The 13,360-nt window shown below is 43.0% G+C and overlaps 1 protein-coding gene across 1 annotated transcript; it reads left to right on the top strand.

Moving 5' to 3' along the window:
* The first annotated feature begins 7,890 nt into the window (after nucleotides 1-7,890).
* Nucleotides 7,891-11,029, top strand: LOC101702775 (transport and Golgi organization protein 1 homolog). Its single transcript, XM_021264936.2, is given in 4 exon segments — nucleotides 7,891-9,258; nucleotides 9,641-9,964; nucleotides 9,967-10,120; nucleotides 10,123-11,029. Coding segments are annotated over 4 exon segments (2,226 nt in total). The 5' UTR covers nucleotides 7,891-7,935; the 3' UTR covers nucleotides 10,548-11,029.
* The last annotated feature ends 2,331 nt before the right edge of the window (nucleotides 11,030-13,360 follow it).

Raw genomic sequence — 13,360 nt, 5'->3', positions numbered from 1 at the left:
AACAAGGACTCAAGGACTCATCATACTGCATAGAAGATATTTTGGGCCTAGTGAGAGTCAAGAGAACTATGGGTAGAAGGCTAGGCATGGTACACTGCAGTACATTTCACAGTAAGGAAGAGCAAAACACGTTGGGACCTGGAAAGCAGTGAAATAGAGGAGTTCTGCTCTTGGGAACAGAACCAAAGAGCTGCTGTTCAAGCAGAAAGCATGCATTAGCAGGGGCCTGCCACAAAAAGCAAAGAAGGTAAGAGGGCAGGGGATATTCAGAGCCATCAACCACGTGTGCAAGAGGTAAAAATTGTGTCCCCGAGACCTAAGGCTAAAAACAAGTAGAGGAGTGACACCTAGTGTTCCAGTGTGTCAGTGCCGCCGAGGTCGGCGCTTGCTTTCCTTGTGGACCTCAGGTCTTGAGTTTTTCTGGGCTCAAGGGCGGGTTAAATCGGCCCTGCTTCCACGGAAACATGAATCTCTGTGTTAGAAGACGAAGCCTCCGGGGATGGATTTCACCCATTTGATTCCACAGCCCACCTATTCTTTTTTAGATTCGGGGAGAATAGGTTCAAAAGAGAAAATAAGAGGAAGGGGTAGGGGTCCCAGGGTGGATAACAGAGGGGATGGATCTGCGCAAAATGTGCTCATTGAGCCCTCCCAAGACTTGAAACTACGACGCGGGAGGGGTACGGGGTGAAAATTATCAGAACATGTTATGTTATGTGCAAAATGAAACCCACTAATCTGTATAAATTAAATAGAAAAGCTAAAATTAAATTGAGAAAAAGCAAAGTATATTAAAAAAGAAAACAACTAGATGGAGAAATAGCAAAACAAGAAAACATGAAGGACAAGAGGCCAGAACTTCTCCTCTCATTGCCCCTAAGCCTTTTCCCTTTACCAGACCACTTCCAATAGCAACCCAATGCTGGTACACTGGTCACCTTGGAAAGGCAAAGAACAATGAAAGGCTGATAAAGCATGCAGTTGAAATGTGTATTCCAACTTCCTCTGTCTGCCCGCTGTCATCAGAAAGCATTATAAACATGGTGCAGGGGGGGCGTGTCACTGCTAAATATGTTTCTGGGAAAGTTACCACCCTACTTCCACTGTCAGCTCCCTCCACTGGGCTACTTTACACCCCTCTACTGCTATTATAAATGAAGCTTCAAAGACAAAGGCTCTCGAACAAAAAGCCCTGCAGCACATTGTTTTCTTGACCACCAAGAAGAGGATCCACCAATTACTCAATGCCTTACCCTAACAGTGGACTCCAGAGTCAAGGTGCAGCAAGTATGACCTCAAACTCCATAGCAACCCTGGACACTGTGAGGGACTGAAACTCAGACGATGTGAATAATTTACCTAGACAACTGACAACTGAGCCCTCTCTCTCTCTCTCTCTCTCTTTCTCTGTCTTTCTTGTAGTCTATTAGTACATGTGCATAGTACATAAGGTTTACATTCCTTGTGGGAACTTAGTCCACATACATAACACATTTTAATTCCTTTTTCCCCCACTTTTCCTTCCCTCTTTCATCTCCACCCATCTCCTGATTTCCTTTCTTTTTTTCTACACATTTACAGTACATAATGTTTACACTCCTTGTGTGTGCCAGAGCCCACAATATTGATTATGCCCAAAACATGATGCAAGCAGTGCAGGCTGCAAAGAGTTAAATCCCTCCACTGGCTTACTTTAAGAAGGGAGTCTGGTGCTCACTTCGGCAGCACATATACTAAGAAGGGAGTCTGACTAAAGCTACATGACTCCCAAAAGTATTTCATAAGCTCCATGGTAGCATGCAGGACAACATGACTTCCCTGCTAACAACCATGGCCAAGACCATAGCAATGGCCTATGAAGCTGTGTGGCTAATAGGAGATAACATATGTACCTGAGGTCAGAGTGAATCACACCCAAATTCCATTCCCACAATGAGTGCCTTTATAGCTTGAAGGACAATGTTCAAATTGCAACCATATATTTTGTGTATCTTGCTTCTAATTTAAAAATGCTTTGACGCTTCTCTTTAAAGCCTTGCCTGCATTATTTTCCATGGTAATTTCACATCTATACACATACTGCACCTTTTACCCTGATTGACAAATAATAAAATTAGGTGGAAGAGGGGCCAGTGCCTTTTGCCAAAGGAGCATTGGGTGTCCTAATTCACACTTTCTCTTTAACTCTGTCTTAAGTTTTTCTTCAACCTTGTGTCCAATACTAGGCAGGTGGAGACTACAGACTTACTTCAGGAGTATCTCACAATTGATGCCCAACATGGGGCTTGGGCCTTGGAAGATCTGAGTAAAAGATTGAACTGGGGCACCATCTTTTGTCACTGATTTTAGAGAGGGAGGATTAGGAATGTAAGCCCAATATTTTTTAGCTGTAGCAGGTTTTATGTATATAGAAAGGATGATTATACTTAACATGATCAATATATTTTTTGATTAAGTGGTAGACCCTGGCACCCTACTAGATGACAGGCCTTACTTATAGTCTTTTTTAGATTGCTCTATCTTATCACTTGAGCTGCACAACTGCTTTGGGACAGTATTTTTAGGCTTAGCCTGCAGACTTGATTGATGGCTCTGAATCTCCCCTGCCCTCTTACCTTCTTCTCTGATTTTTGCAGCAGGCCCCTACTAATGCATGCTTACTACTTGAACAGCAGCTCTTTGGTTCTGTTCCCAAGAGCAGAACTCCTCTATTTCACTGCTTTCCAGGTCCCAACATGTTTTGCTCTTCTTTACTGTGAAATGTACTGCAGTGTACCATACCTAGCCTGCTACCCATAGTTCTCTTGCCATAGACTGTTTCTTCTCTGCCATTCCCCTCTGTCATGCCACCCTGCCTTGCAGCCAGTCGACTATGGACTGAAACCTCTACAAATTGTGAGCCAAAATAAACCTTTGCTCCTCTAACTCTGGGTGTCAGGTATTTTGTCTCATCAATGAGAAAAGTAACTAAGATAAATAGTTCTGAAAATGAGAGGACAGGAGTAAGAAAGAGTGGCTGCCCTCAAAGACTCTACCAGCAATGGAAGGGGACAGTCTAATTACTATGTTTTAGAAACATAAATCTCCACAGAGGAATGGTTGGAAGTAGTGAATCAAGACCAGAAAGTACATTCATTGTAAGCCTCACAGAAGTAAGAAACATTGAGGCCAATTATTACACTCATGTCCTTTGTGACATTAAGTCACTTTTCTGGGTCACTTCTCTGCACATCCTGTTTTTCCACCCCCTAAGCATCATTTGCCCACATCCTCATATTCATTGTCTAACAGTTCATGTGCAACAAACTGCCTCAGTTATACTGGATTATCTTTTAAGGTAGTCACTTCCAGCTCTGATCTCAATTTTCCTGCCCAGAACTTTTTAACATGTACTGCTTTTCTGAGGAACTGCTGTAATTCAGCATAGGGTTCCCCAAAAGAGTGCACAGGATCCAACAAAGCTCAGCCTGGAAGCCCCATCCATCTCGAGACACATCCTAAACAGAGCCATTTTGCAAGGTAGGCGTTGTCAATCACATCACTTCCCTGTACTACAGACATCTTGGGTTAGATCCAGCCTATCTTGGAAATGTTCTGTACACTTTTATAAATAAAACAAAAAGAGACAGACATGCACCAGACATTCTCTCTCTCTCTCTCTCTCTCTCTCTCTCTCTCTCTCTCTCTCTCTCTCTCTCTCTCTCTATCTATCTATCTCTCCCTCTGACAGTCTGGAACAACTGGAAATGAAAAGAACACCCAAATGTCCTGCCAGCCAAACCCACCAAGTTCAACCTGGAAACCAATGGAGATAATGATGAAGTTATTCCTGAAGCACCCCTACCTCCAACAGAGGCCACACAAAACCCAAAAACCTGTCAGGATATTTTTCTTTTTATTCAATAAACCTTGCTATTTGAATGCAAATCATCACATGGATTAATGTCATCTTCCCAACCCCAGTAATAATTTCTACTGTTATTGCCATGAAAACTCAGAAAAACTGAACAAAATACAAATAAATCATCCTTATTTCCAAATTTTAAAATAAAATCATAATATGCTTTTCTATCTTTCCCAATATTATTAAAAATCTTTTTTTTCCCCATGCTGGCAATTGAACCCAGGGCCTCACACACCCTAGGCAGGTTCCCTACCTCTGAGCTACATCCCAAGCCCCACACCACCCCATTTTAAAAACTTATTCCAGACTTTAGCATTTTTTTCAACATTAGCTAAGTAACCTGTTTCTCAGAGAAGAATCTGAAACTTCAGTTGAACATTGTGGACCAACACACCAAGACCCAATATATTATAAAATAGCATCATAAATTGTTCATTCACATGTTAGACAAAACTCTCTTAAGAAACATGTAACATTTTCTTCTGCTAAAAAGTAAATTGCATACTTCATAAATGTCTTTTGCATAGATGACTTTAGTTTCATCAATATGGATGTGAACCTCTTCTTGCTTTGTTCAGATGGCTATAATCATTGGTTTTCGTACTTTCCTTGTCACTGACCACATCTACAAAGGAAGCCCTCTTGTAGGCTAAAGACCTTTCCATTCCATAATACCCCTGATTTCTTCACATAAATCTTTACTACCCTGCATTATGCTTCAGCAACACCCCTCTGGGAGTAAGTCCCTCACTTTTTGGGGAAGAAATAGAGCAGTGGGCTGTCAAGCTCAGGGCTGCACAGCTAGATTAGGATTATTACTAAAAATTCATGTCTAAATATTCTATGAAAAAATATTATCTCATTGTAGAATTACCCACAAATAATTATCCATTGGTATATAATATCTATATCGAGAAACATGTACCAAAAACTGAATTTATTCCAGAATAAATTCTATGCAAAAGCTTGTGTGCATTCTCCCTCTTCACTTCAATACAAAAGAACAGGTCACTAAATGTATTTTTTTTAATTTTATTTATTAATTTTTTTGGGGGGGGGGACTGGGGATTGAACTCAGGTCCTTGTGCTTGCGCAGCAGGTGGCAAAACCACTGAGCTAAATCCCAGGCCCTTATTTTTAAAATATAAAAAGACAAAACTGAACAAAGAAATAATTTAGAATTTTTTTTGAGACCAGAAATACAATAGAAATCCAAGGAGTAGATAAGCTATGAAAGCAGGCCTACAGAGCTCAAAGCCTTGGAACAAGAAGTGATTTCTGATATTTCAACTCCTGCAAAAAATTAAGACCAAAAATCAAGAAACACATGGAAGAAAGCAAGCTCTAAGGTCTCTGTAGGGCAAAGGGGTGTAAATAAGACTCCATTTTGCATGAAGAGGAGATAAAATTAGCCAGGACCACTTCCCAGAACCAAAGCTGACCAGAAGTCACTTGTTAGTGGGAGAGAAATAAGAGAAGCATCTCACAGGGCAGTGGCCAAGGCAAGCAGTGGTTGTGGAAAGCATTTGGCAGGGACCAGAGCCACAAACTCTTATAGAAAAACTAATTCCATACCCTGTAGAATTGAGGAGGAGGTAGCAACTACCAGACAGGAAGGGATAAAGACAGGACAGAAAACACCAAGCTGTATACCCAAAATGTTTTAAAGACAGAGGGAGAGACAATACCATGTAACATGGATCAAAAGGAACTCAGTAGAGGAAAATTCACTTTTATGAAGATGAACATGAGAGAATTACCTTTTAAAAAACAAGTTATTTAAGATGTTACAGAAGGGCTAGGGATATAGCTCAGTGGTACAGTACTGGCCTAGTATGCATGAGGCCCTGGATTTGATTACTAGTACTGCAAAAAAAAAAAAAAAAGTTTAAAATAATGCAGAAACTAGTATCCACTTTTGAAAATCCAAGTAAAGCAGGTGAATATGTATAGAATTATGAATATGGGAAAGAACCAATCAACCAATCAGAATCATAGAAATTTAAAAATTTATTGAGATTGGAATTTTATACTTAGAAAAATGAAATAAATAACTACAAATGATGGAATAAAAAACTAATAACTTAAAACAGGACTAAGGAATCCACCATTGCACAAATTAGTAAGATATGCAAAAGAATATGAAAGGGGTATTACTCAGGACCTTGCGCTTGCCAGGCAGGTGCAGTGTCACTGAGCTAAATCCCTGGCCCTGGATGAAGAATCTTAAAATACATATAAATGAATTATCCTATACATAATGGACAAGTATGCAAGTCAACAACAATCAGAGAGGACTATTCCACAACCTGTCATTCTTTTATAACATCAACTGCCTGTCTGTTTGCAGTATGTATCATGTTCTTTTGTTAGGCATCCTTTGCTGCTGCAGTGTATCCAAGAGTCAAATCCACTACTCAGGACTTTGCAAGCAATAAGGCCATTACCAGAGATGGTTATCTGACCTTACTGAGTGACTAATGAATCTCTAAATAAAATTACTCAGCCTCAGGTAATTTGTTACAGTGTTGAAAAACAGACTAGCACAAGAAATAAACATTAGCCAGTTTCTGTTTTTAACTAGTTTGTACCATCATAGTACCACTTTAACCATTTGCCTTCACTTTTATAAACCCTTAGTAATAATCAACTTTCCAGAAGGAGCAAATGTCATTGCTGTTGAAAGTCACATGAGTATATGAGTGTCTGTCCAGTGCTGTAACACTTCATTCACTCTTCTCTTGACAAAACTCACACTACCAGTATTTCTCTGCTCTCATAGAATTTTTAAGGGCAAACCCTACTTTCACCTCCATTTTTTTTATACCAAGGCTTTTTGATTCCTCTGTTCTAAATTGCACTTTTGTGGAATGGCTCCTCCCTTGGGCACGGTGTTCCATACTTGTTGCTAGACTTTGGATCTTAAATGTTCCCCCCAAAGGCCCATGTATTGAAGTCTTGATCCCTAGCTTGGTGCTGTTGGAAGGTGGTGAAGGCTTTAGGAGAGAAGGTACAGAGGGCTGTGTTCAGGCCACTGAGGTGAGGTCCCTAAGCTAGAAAACAAGACTGCCACCCCTTCTTATCTCTTCTGCTGCCTGGCCTTGAGGTGAGAAGCTCTGCTCCATTAACCATGCTCTCCTACCATGATGTTCTGCCTCATTCAAAGCAACAAGGCCAATCAGTCATGGCCTGAAACCTCTAAAACTGTGAGCCAAAATGAACCTTTACTCTTTATAAGATGATTGTCTCAACATCTGATGGTAACAGAAAGCTTATTAACAAACTTAAGTCAAGGTGAATGGCCAAATTTACAGTATTTCAATCAGATTCAATCTTGAGCCTTTGCATTAGATTTATGGAAGAACAAAACCAGTTGAAATTGAATTCATCCAGTGGTAACTACTGGACAAGACCATTAAATAGATTTGTCCTGAAGCTATCTATTTCTTGTCCTTTATCAGATTTACTTGTAATAAATTCCTTGCTTTTCTTGGAGGAGTGACTTTTAGCGAGTATTAAATGTACACTCCTTGCAAGAAAAGGATCCTCAACAAATTTTTATCTGTTGATGAATCCTTTTTTAAAAATTTACATACCACAGTGGTATATGTGCACCCTTGTTTATAGCAGCACAGTTTGTAATAACTAAAGCTTGGAAACAGCCCAAGAGCCCATCAACTGGAAACTACATAAAGAAGATGTGGGGTTTTTTATGAAATGGAGTACTACTCAGCCATAAATAATGAGAAACTACAGACATTTATAGCTAAATGGATGCATATTTTGGCAGGCCAGCATTGTCCTCCACATATAAGAATGTTCTCTCAACCCGCCCCTCCCCCTCTGCGCAGGCACGCGGCAGAGTCACCCTGGAAACCATCCCTGACGTGTGTTTACAGCTCAGGGCACAGAGCTCAGCGGAAGGCGAGGCCCTGCGGTCCCGCCCCCTGTCAGCTCCCAGAAGGCAGCCTCTCCGGAACGGGGTCTGGCCCAGTCCGGCCGAACCCACAGGGAGCGAGCTGCCCTTCCCAATGGACACGGTGCTGGCCACTGCACCCGTGGTCACCGTGTCCCCGGGTGACCCGGAGCTGCTGGGGCCCCTGTCGGTGCTGTACGCAGCCCTCGTGGCCCGGCTTCTGGAGCTAGTTGGTACTTTGCCTGAGGATGTTCAGCCTGGACCTGATTTTTATGGGCTACCGTGGAAGCCTGTGCTTCTTCTGACTGCCTTCTTGGGAATTGTTTCATTTCTCATTTTCTTTTGGAGAACTGTTCTTGCTGTAAAGGAGAGAATCTATCAAGTCACTGAACAGCAGATTTCTGAAAAGGTGAAGAATACCATGAAGGAAAATACAGAGCTTCTACAGAAATTGTCAAATTATGAACAGAAGGTCAAGGAATCAAAGAAGCTGGTTCAGAATACCAAGAAAGAAAATATGATTCTCTCTGAGGAAGCAATTAAATATAAGGATAAAATCAAAGTACTTGAAAGAAATAGTAAAATTCTGGGTGACAAGGCTAAAAAGCTTCGTGTTATGTTAGAATCTGAGCGAGAACAGAATGTGAAAAATAAGGATTTGATGCCGGAAAATAGGAAATCTATAGAGAAGTTAAAGGATGTTATTTCAGTGAATCCCTCAGAATTATCAGAGGTCCAGATTGCCCTGAATGAAGACAAGCTCAGTGAAGAGAAGGTGAAGTCTGAGTGCCAGCAGGTCCAAGAGGAAAATGCCAGGCTGAAGAAGAAGAAAGCGCAGCTGAAGCAGGAAATCGAAGACTGGAAGTGCCATGCTGAGCTCAGAGAGCAGATCAAGTCCTTGGAGAAGTCTCAGAGGGAACTGGAAGCCGCTCTGGCTCATAAAGATGACAGTATCTGGGCCCTGACCAATTGCATCCCACAGTTGAATCGATTAGAGTGCAGACCTGAGTCTGAGGATCCAGGTCCAGGAGGAGCTGAGGCAGATGAATCAGCCAATGGAGAAGGAGGAGGTGAGCAGAATGAGATGAAAACTCAGATTAAGCAGATGCTGGATGTCTTCCAAACCCAGGCCGCAGTCTCACTGCTCCAGGAGGATCTCAAATTTTTACAAGCCAAGCTGAGAGCCTCAATACTCATCCAACATGACCTGGAAGGGCAGATAAAGAAGCTGGAGGAGGACTGCGGGGCGCTGCAGTCCTCCAAGACCGGGCTGGAGGAGGAGTGCAGGACGCTGCTGCAGAAGGTGGAGATCCTGAATGAGCTGTACCAGCAGGACATGGCCCTGCAGAAGAAGCTGAGTCAGGAAGAGTATGAGCTGCAGGAGCGCGACCAGCGGCTGTGGGCTGCAGAGAAGGTGGTGCTGGCCTCAGAGGAAGTTGTGAGACCTAAGTGACTCCATTCTAAAATTTGGTGACATAAATTTCAGTTCTAAGAAAAACCACAAGATGTATTTTGACCACCTGCATGTGACAGTGTTCAGCCGTCCCCTAGCAACAGCTAATCAGTAGTTAGCAACCGTTTGCAGCTTGGATGCGCAAGGCACAAATAATCAGGTTTAATTGCCAATCTAGAACCTTGCTGTAACAACTATAAAAACCCCTGCTGATTTGGAGTCGAGGCTCTCAATCTTGCCCCGCTGCGGCGGTGACGGTTGGGAGTCTCTGCTCGAGCTTGAATAAACGACCCTCAGGTGTTTACATTGGAATCGGCTCCTTGGTGGTCTTTGGGGACCTCAAAATCTGGGCACAACAGAAGTCAAGGTGTGCAAACGGAGAATTTGACAACTGGAGGAAGAATTACAGAAAACAGAGCGCTCCTTTCAAAACCAGCTTGATACTCACGAGGGGAAGTCCCATCAGAACCGGCTCAAAGCGCGCAGTGCAGAAAGGCGGATCGCTGAGGAGAGAAGGGAAGCTGCTAACCTGAGGCACAAATTGCTGGAAATGACCCAGAAGATGGAGATTTTGGAGGAGGAGCCTGTGGTTGTCAAGCGGAGGCCTGGAGGACCTGGGGCCCAGAACCCTCCCCAGAGAGGTCCCCTGAGCCAGAAGGGCTCCTTCTGCTGGTCCCCAGTGAGCGTGAGCGGGAGTGCTCCCTGCCCCTGCTGAGAAGTGAATTTGATGCTGGACCCGGGCCTGGTCCCATGATGAGCAGCGGCTCCCAAGGCTCCTCCTCGGAGAAGGGCCTGAATGAGCATGAGCTCAAGGTTAACGTGGCCTTGAAGGGGCCCCCTGGTTTCCCAGAGCCACCATTCAAGGGGGTCCTCTGCCACCACCTGTCGGATGTGGACCACCGCCGCCCCCCTGCGGGCCTTTCGGACCTCGGCCAATGCCTCCGCCACCTCCACCGTTCATTCCCTGTTTGTACCCACCACTGGGCCTGAGGGAGTTCGCCCCAGGTATCCTACCCAGAAGAGGAGACCTGCCTGGCCTCCCCCAGGGGGAGTACTTGCCAGGACCAGCACCGTTCAGGCCTCTGGTCCCGCTCGGCCCTAGAGAGTATTTTCTTCCTGGTCCGAGATTGCCACCACCACCTTCTGGCCCCCGGGGTTACCCACCACCACCTGCCGAAGGAGACTCGCTGCCCGCAGGCCCCAGAGGAGAGCATGGGCCTTCCTCTCCACGCAGCAGCCGAGACTCCTCCAGGGCTCTGAGGCAGACCCGGTGACTGACTCCAGTCAGAAGGAAGCGGACTGCACTGTTCACATGACAAAGGTTTTCATCAGCTTTGAAATCCAAAAGTTTCTTTTAAAAGGTTTTTAGTACTAAGCTGCCTTGGGCAGTGTGCATTTTTGAGCCAAAGAATTCAAAAGTCATCTTCCCCTCTAAAAATTCCCTCTTAAGCTCGAGTGTCCTTTCAACTTTGAAATGTGCAATAACAATACCTGTGTTTTAGTTAATGTAGCATATATAATTGCAAAATGAGTCAGAATGTCATAAAAAATGGCCATTTCCTGTGGAAATGCTTTAAGAACATGTATTTCCATTGTCCTACTTTTAGTGTACCAACTGAATACAGAGCAGTAGTGTTTATAAGCTGGCCCGCACCTCTACCATCCCCCTACCCTACCCCTGTTACTGGTAGAAAAGACTGCTCCTTAAAGGTGTTTACTCAATGATCATAAACTTTACCTCCCCTCTCGCAGATCTCCTTTGTAGTAATAGTTAATAAAAACTTGTTAATGTTAAAAAAAAAAAAGAATGTTCTCTTTCTGCCATTGCTACACAGTTAGTTGTCAATATCCTGTGACTAAATCCAGGAAAGTCAAAGTGAGACTGATTACTTGACAACCCAGGAAGCTGCTACAGTCTCCTTATTTGGGCCATTTTTCCAGTCTCTGCAAGATAAAGATCCATGATAGGCGCTGGACACTTCTTAACACTTCATCCAAAGTCTGAGATAGAACTGTCTTCTTGCTAGCACAGTAGAAAGGAGAGATGGTGAAGTTGGTTCTGGCTAGACTTCAGCAGCAGAGAAAGCTTCCCATGTTTATCGCTATCATCTGCAACACTGATTCAAATAACAAATACTCTGATAGCTGGAGGGTTGGTGGTACAAGTTAACATATAGTCTATGGACACTCCATTCCGGCTTTATTTTCTCTTTGTGTGACATTGATTGATATTGCAAGAGGCATGACAGTCTGTAGATGTTATAAATCACACATATATACACAAACAACCAGTTTTGGGGACAGGCCATTCTGGTTTTGTTTAGTTTAGTTTAGTTTTGTTTCAAATCTAATCTGATGCTCAAATATTTCCCTGTCATCTCCTTAGGCCAACCCCCTGAGCCATTCCCCCTGTTTCAGAGTCAGGAGTCATGTGCCAACTTCGCCATTAAAACCAGCCCCAGGGCCTCGGGAATGTGCCTGGGTATATGGATATGTTCAGAGCAGTTGATGCAGGCTACACTATACCCTCATCTGTACTTGTTGTTAAGTGGTTTTATTCCCACATATACTTATATGTTATTCTATCCAAGAAATTATTATCAAAAATCAAAACAGTGTCCTGCATCCCAGGTAACAAAGATGCTACTGTTTTACACACCAAAGCAGATCAATAGTGAGCCCTGGCCAAGCTTTCTTTGGTGCGAAGGTAAAACCCTGGGGCACAGTGAGGTATTATTGCCTTGTATGGTAAGGAGGTGACCCCTGGAGGGATTATGTGACCCTACAACAAAACTGTACCTCTGGAGTCTTCTCTATAGTCTACACTGGCCACTGAGTTCTGGGGGACCTGTGTGTTATCTGGTATATGTCATTTCTACTCTTTACTGTTGTTAAACTCAGTCAAAATGATAATCACTTTGCACTAAGAAAGCCATTGTCTACTTTGCAAGTCCAGATCAGAATTTGTGCCTGATCTAACACTGAAGTAGTACACTAAGCATGAAACTACTCAGTCTCTGCTACTCAATAGACTTAGATGCTTTGACTCTATGATTCACTAACTGTGTGTCCTTGGTCAAATTATTTCCCTCCACTAAGCCTCAGTGTCTTCATCAATAAGAGTGCCTACCTCATAAAATAAAACATAAAGCACTAAGCGTAGCACCTGTCACTCCATAAATATCAGCTGTTATTGTTATTCCATTATAATTCCCAGCAAGAACTATAAACCCAAATCAGCCCTGAAAGACTGATTTTCACATTAAAAATGCAGTGGATAACAAGAAGTCTGCTAAGGAACTTTTTTATTCTTTAAATCCATTCCAGAATAAGTTAGGATCATAAGATCAGTTTTATAGAGATTCTACTACAAAAGTCTCTAGCAAGGCAGCAAAGTTCATCTTATGCACTAGAATTGAATATTTGTGCTGATTACATTGGACAAAGTAATAATGGTTGTAATAAAAGGAAGATGTAGAACACAGAGGAATAGGAAATTTTGTTTTACCCTTTAGGTGGAAAGAATAAAAAATTGAAATTGTACTATTTGTAAAAGTATGAACAACTTGGGTAAATGGGACTTAAATATTAGACTTTCCTTAGCTTTAGGTGGATAATTCATGGTGTCAGAGTTGCCTGTATATCTATAGTCATGCAGCAGATTGTATTGTCCAGAGGGTGACTCAGCAATCATTTCCACCCTCTATGGTCTTCTGCCATGTGACTTTGCATTTCTCATCAAGAGAGGATTGTTTTTCCACCCTACTGAATGTAAGTGTGCCCTGTGGTTTCTCTCAATAACTGAATGCAGGAAAAGCAATCTGTGCCAATTTCAGAGGCAATCATTATCAGGCCTGGCAGCTGCCATGCATAAAACAAAGCCTAAACCAAATGGAAAAGCCAAGTGTTGACCCTCCATTCCACAGCCCCAGTGTGGCTCCCAGCCTCCAGCTGGCATCCGCTGACAGCTGCTGACTGCTATCATGAATGTCTAGCCCAGCCAGGCTTTCAAATGACTCTGTCCCCCACATTCATCACACTATCAACCATGGACTCTCAGGGGAGAGATGGCCACTGACATCAGTCA

Source organism: Heterocephalus glaber, unplaced genomic scaffold, assembly GCF_053883595.1.
Source record: "Heterocephalus glaber isolate CG9 unplaced genomic scaffold, H.glaber_assembly_v1.0 deba00001461, whole genome shotgun sequence".
Classification (NCBI taxonomy): domain Eukaryota; kingdom Metazoa; phylum Chordata; class Mammalia; order Rodentia; family Bathyergidae; genus Heterocephalus; species Heterocephalus glaber.
Note: the sequence above shows the minus strand (reverse complement) of the source record. Positions and strands in the feature narration are given on the sequence as shown.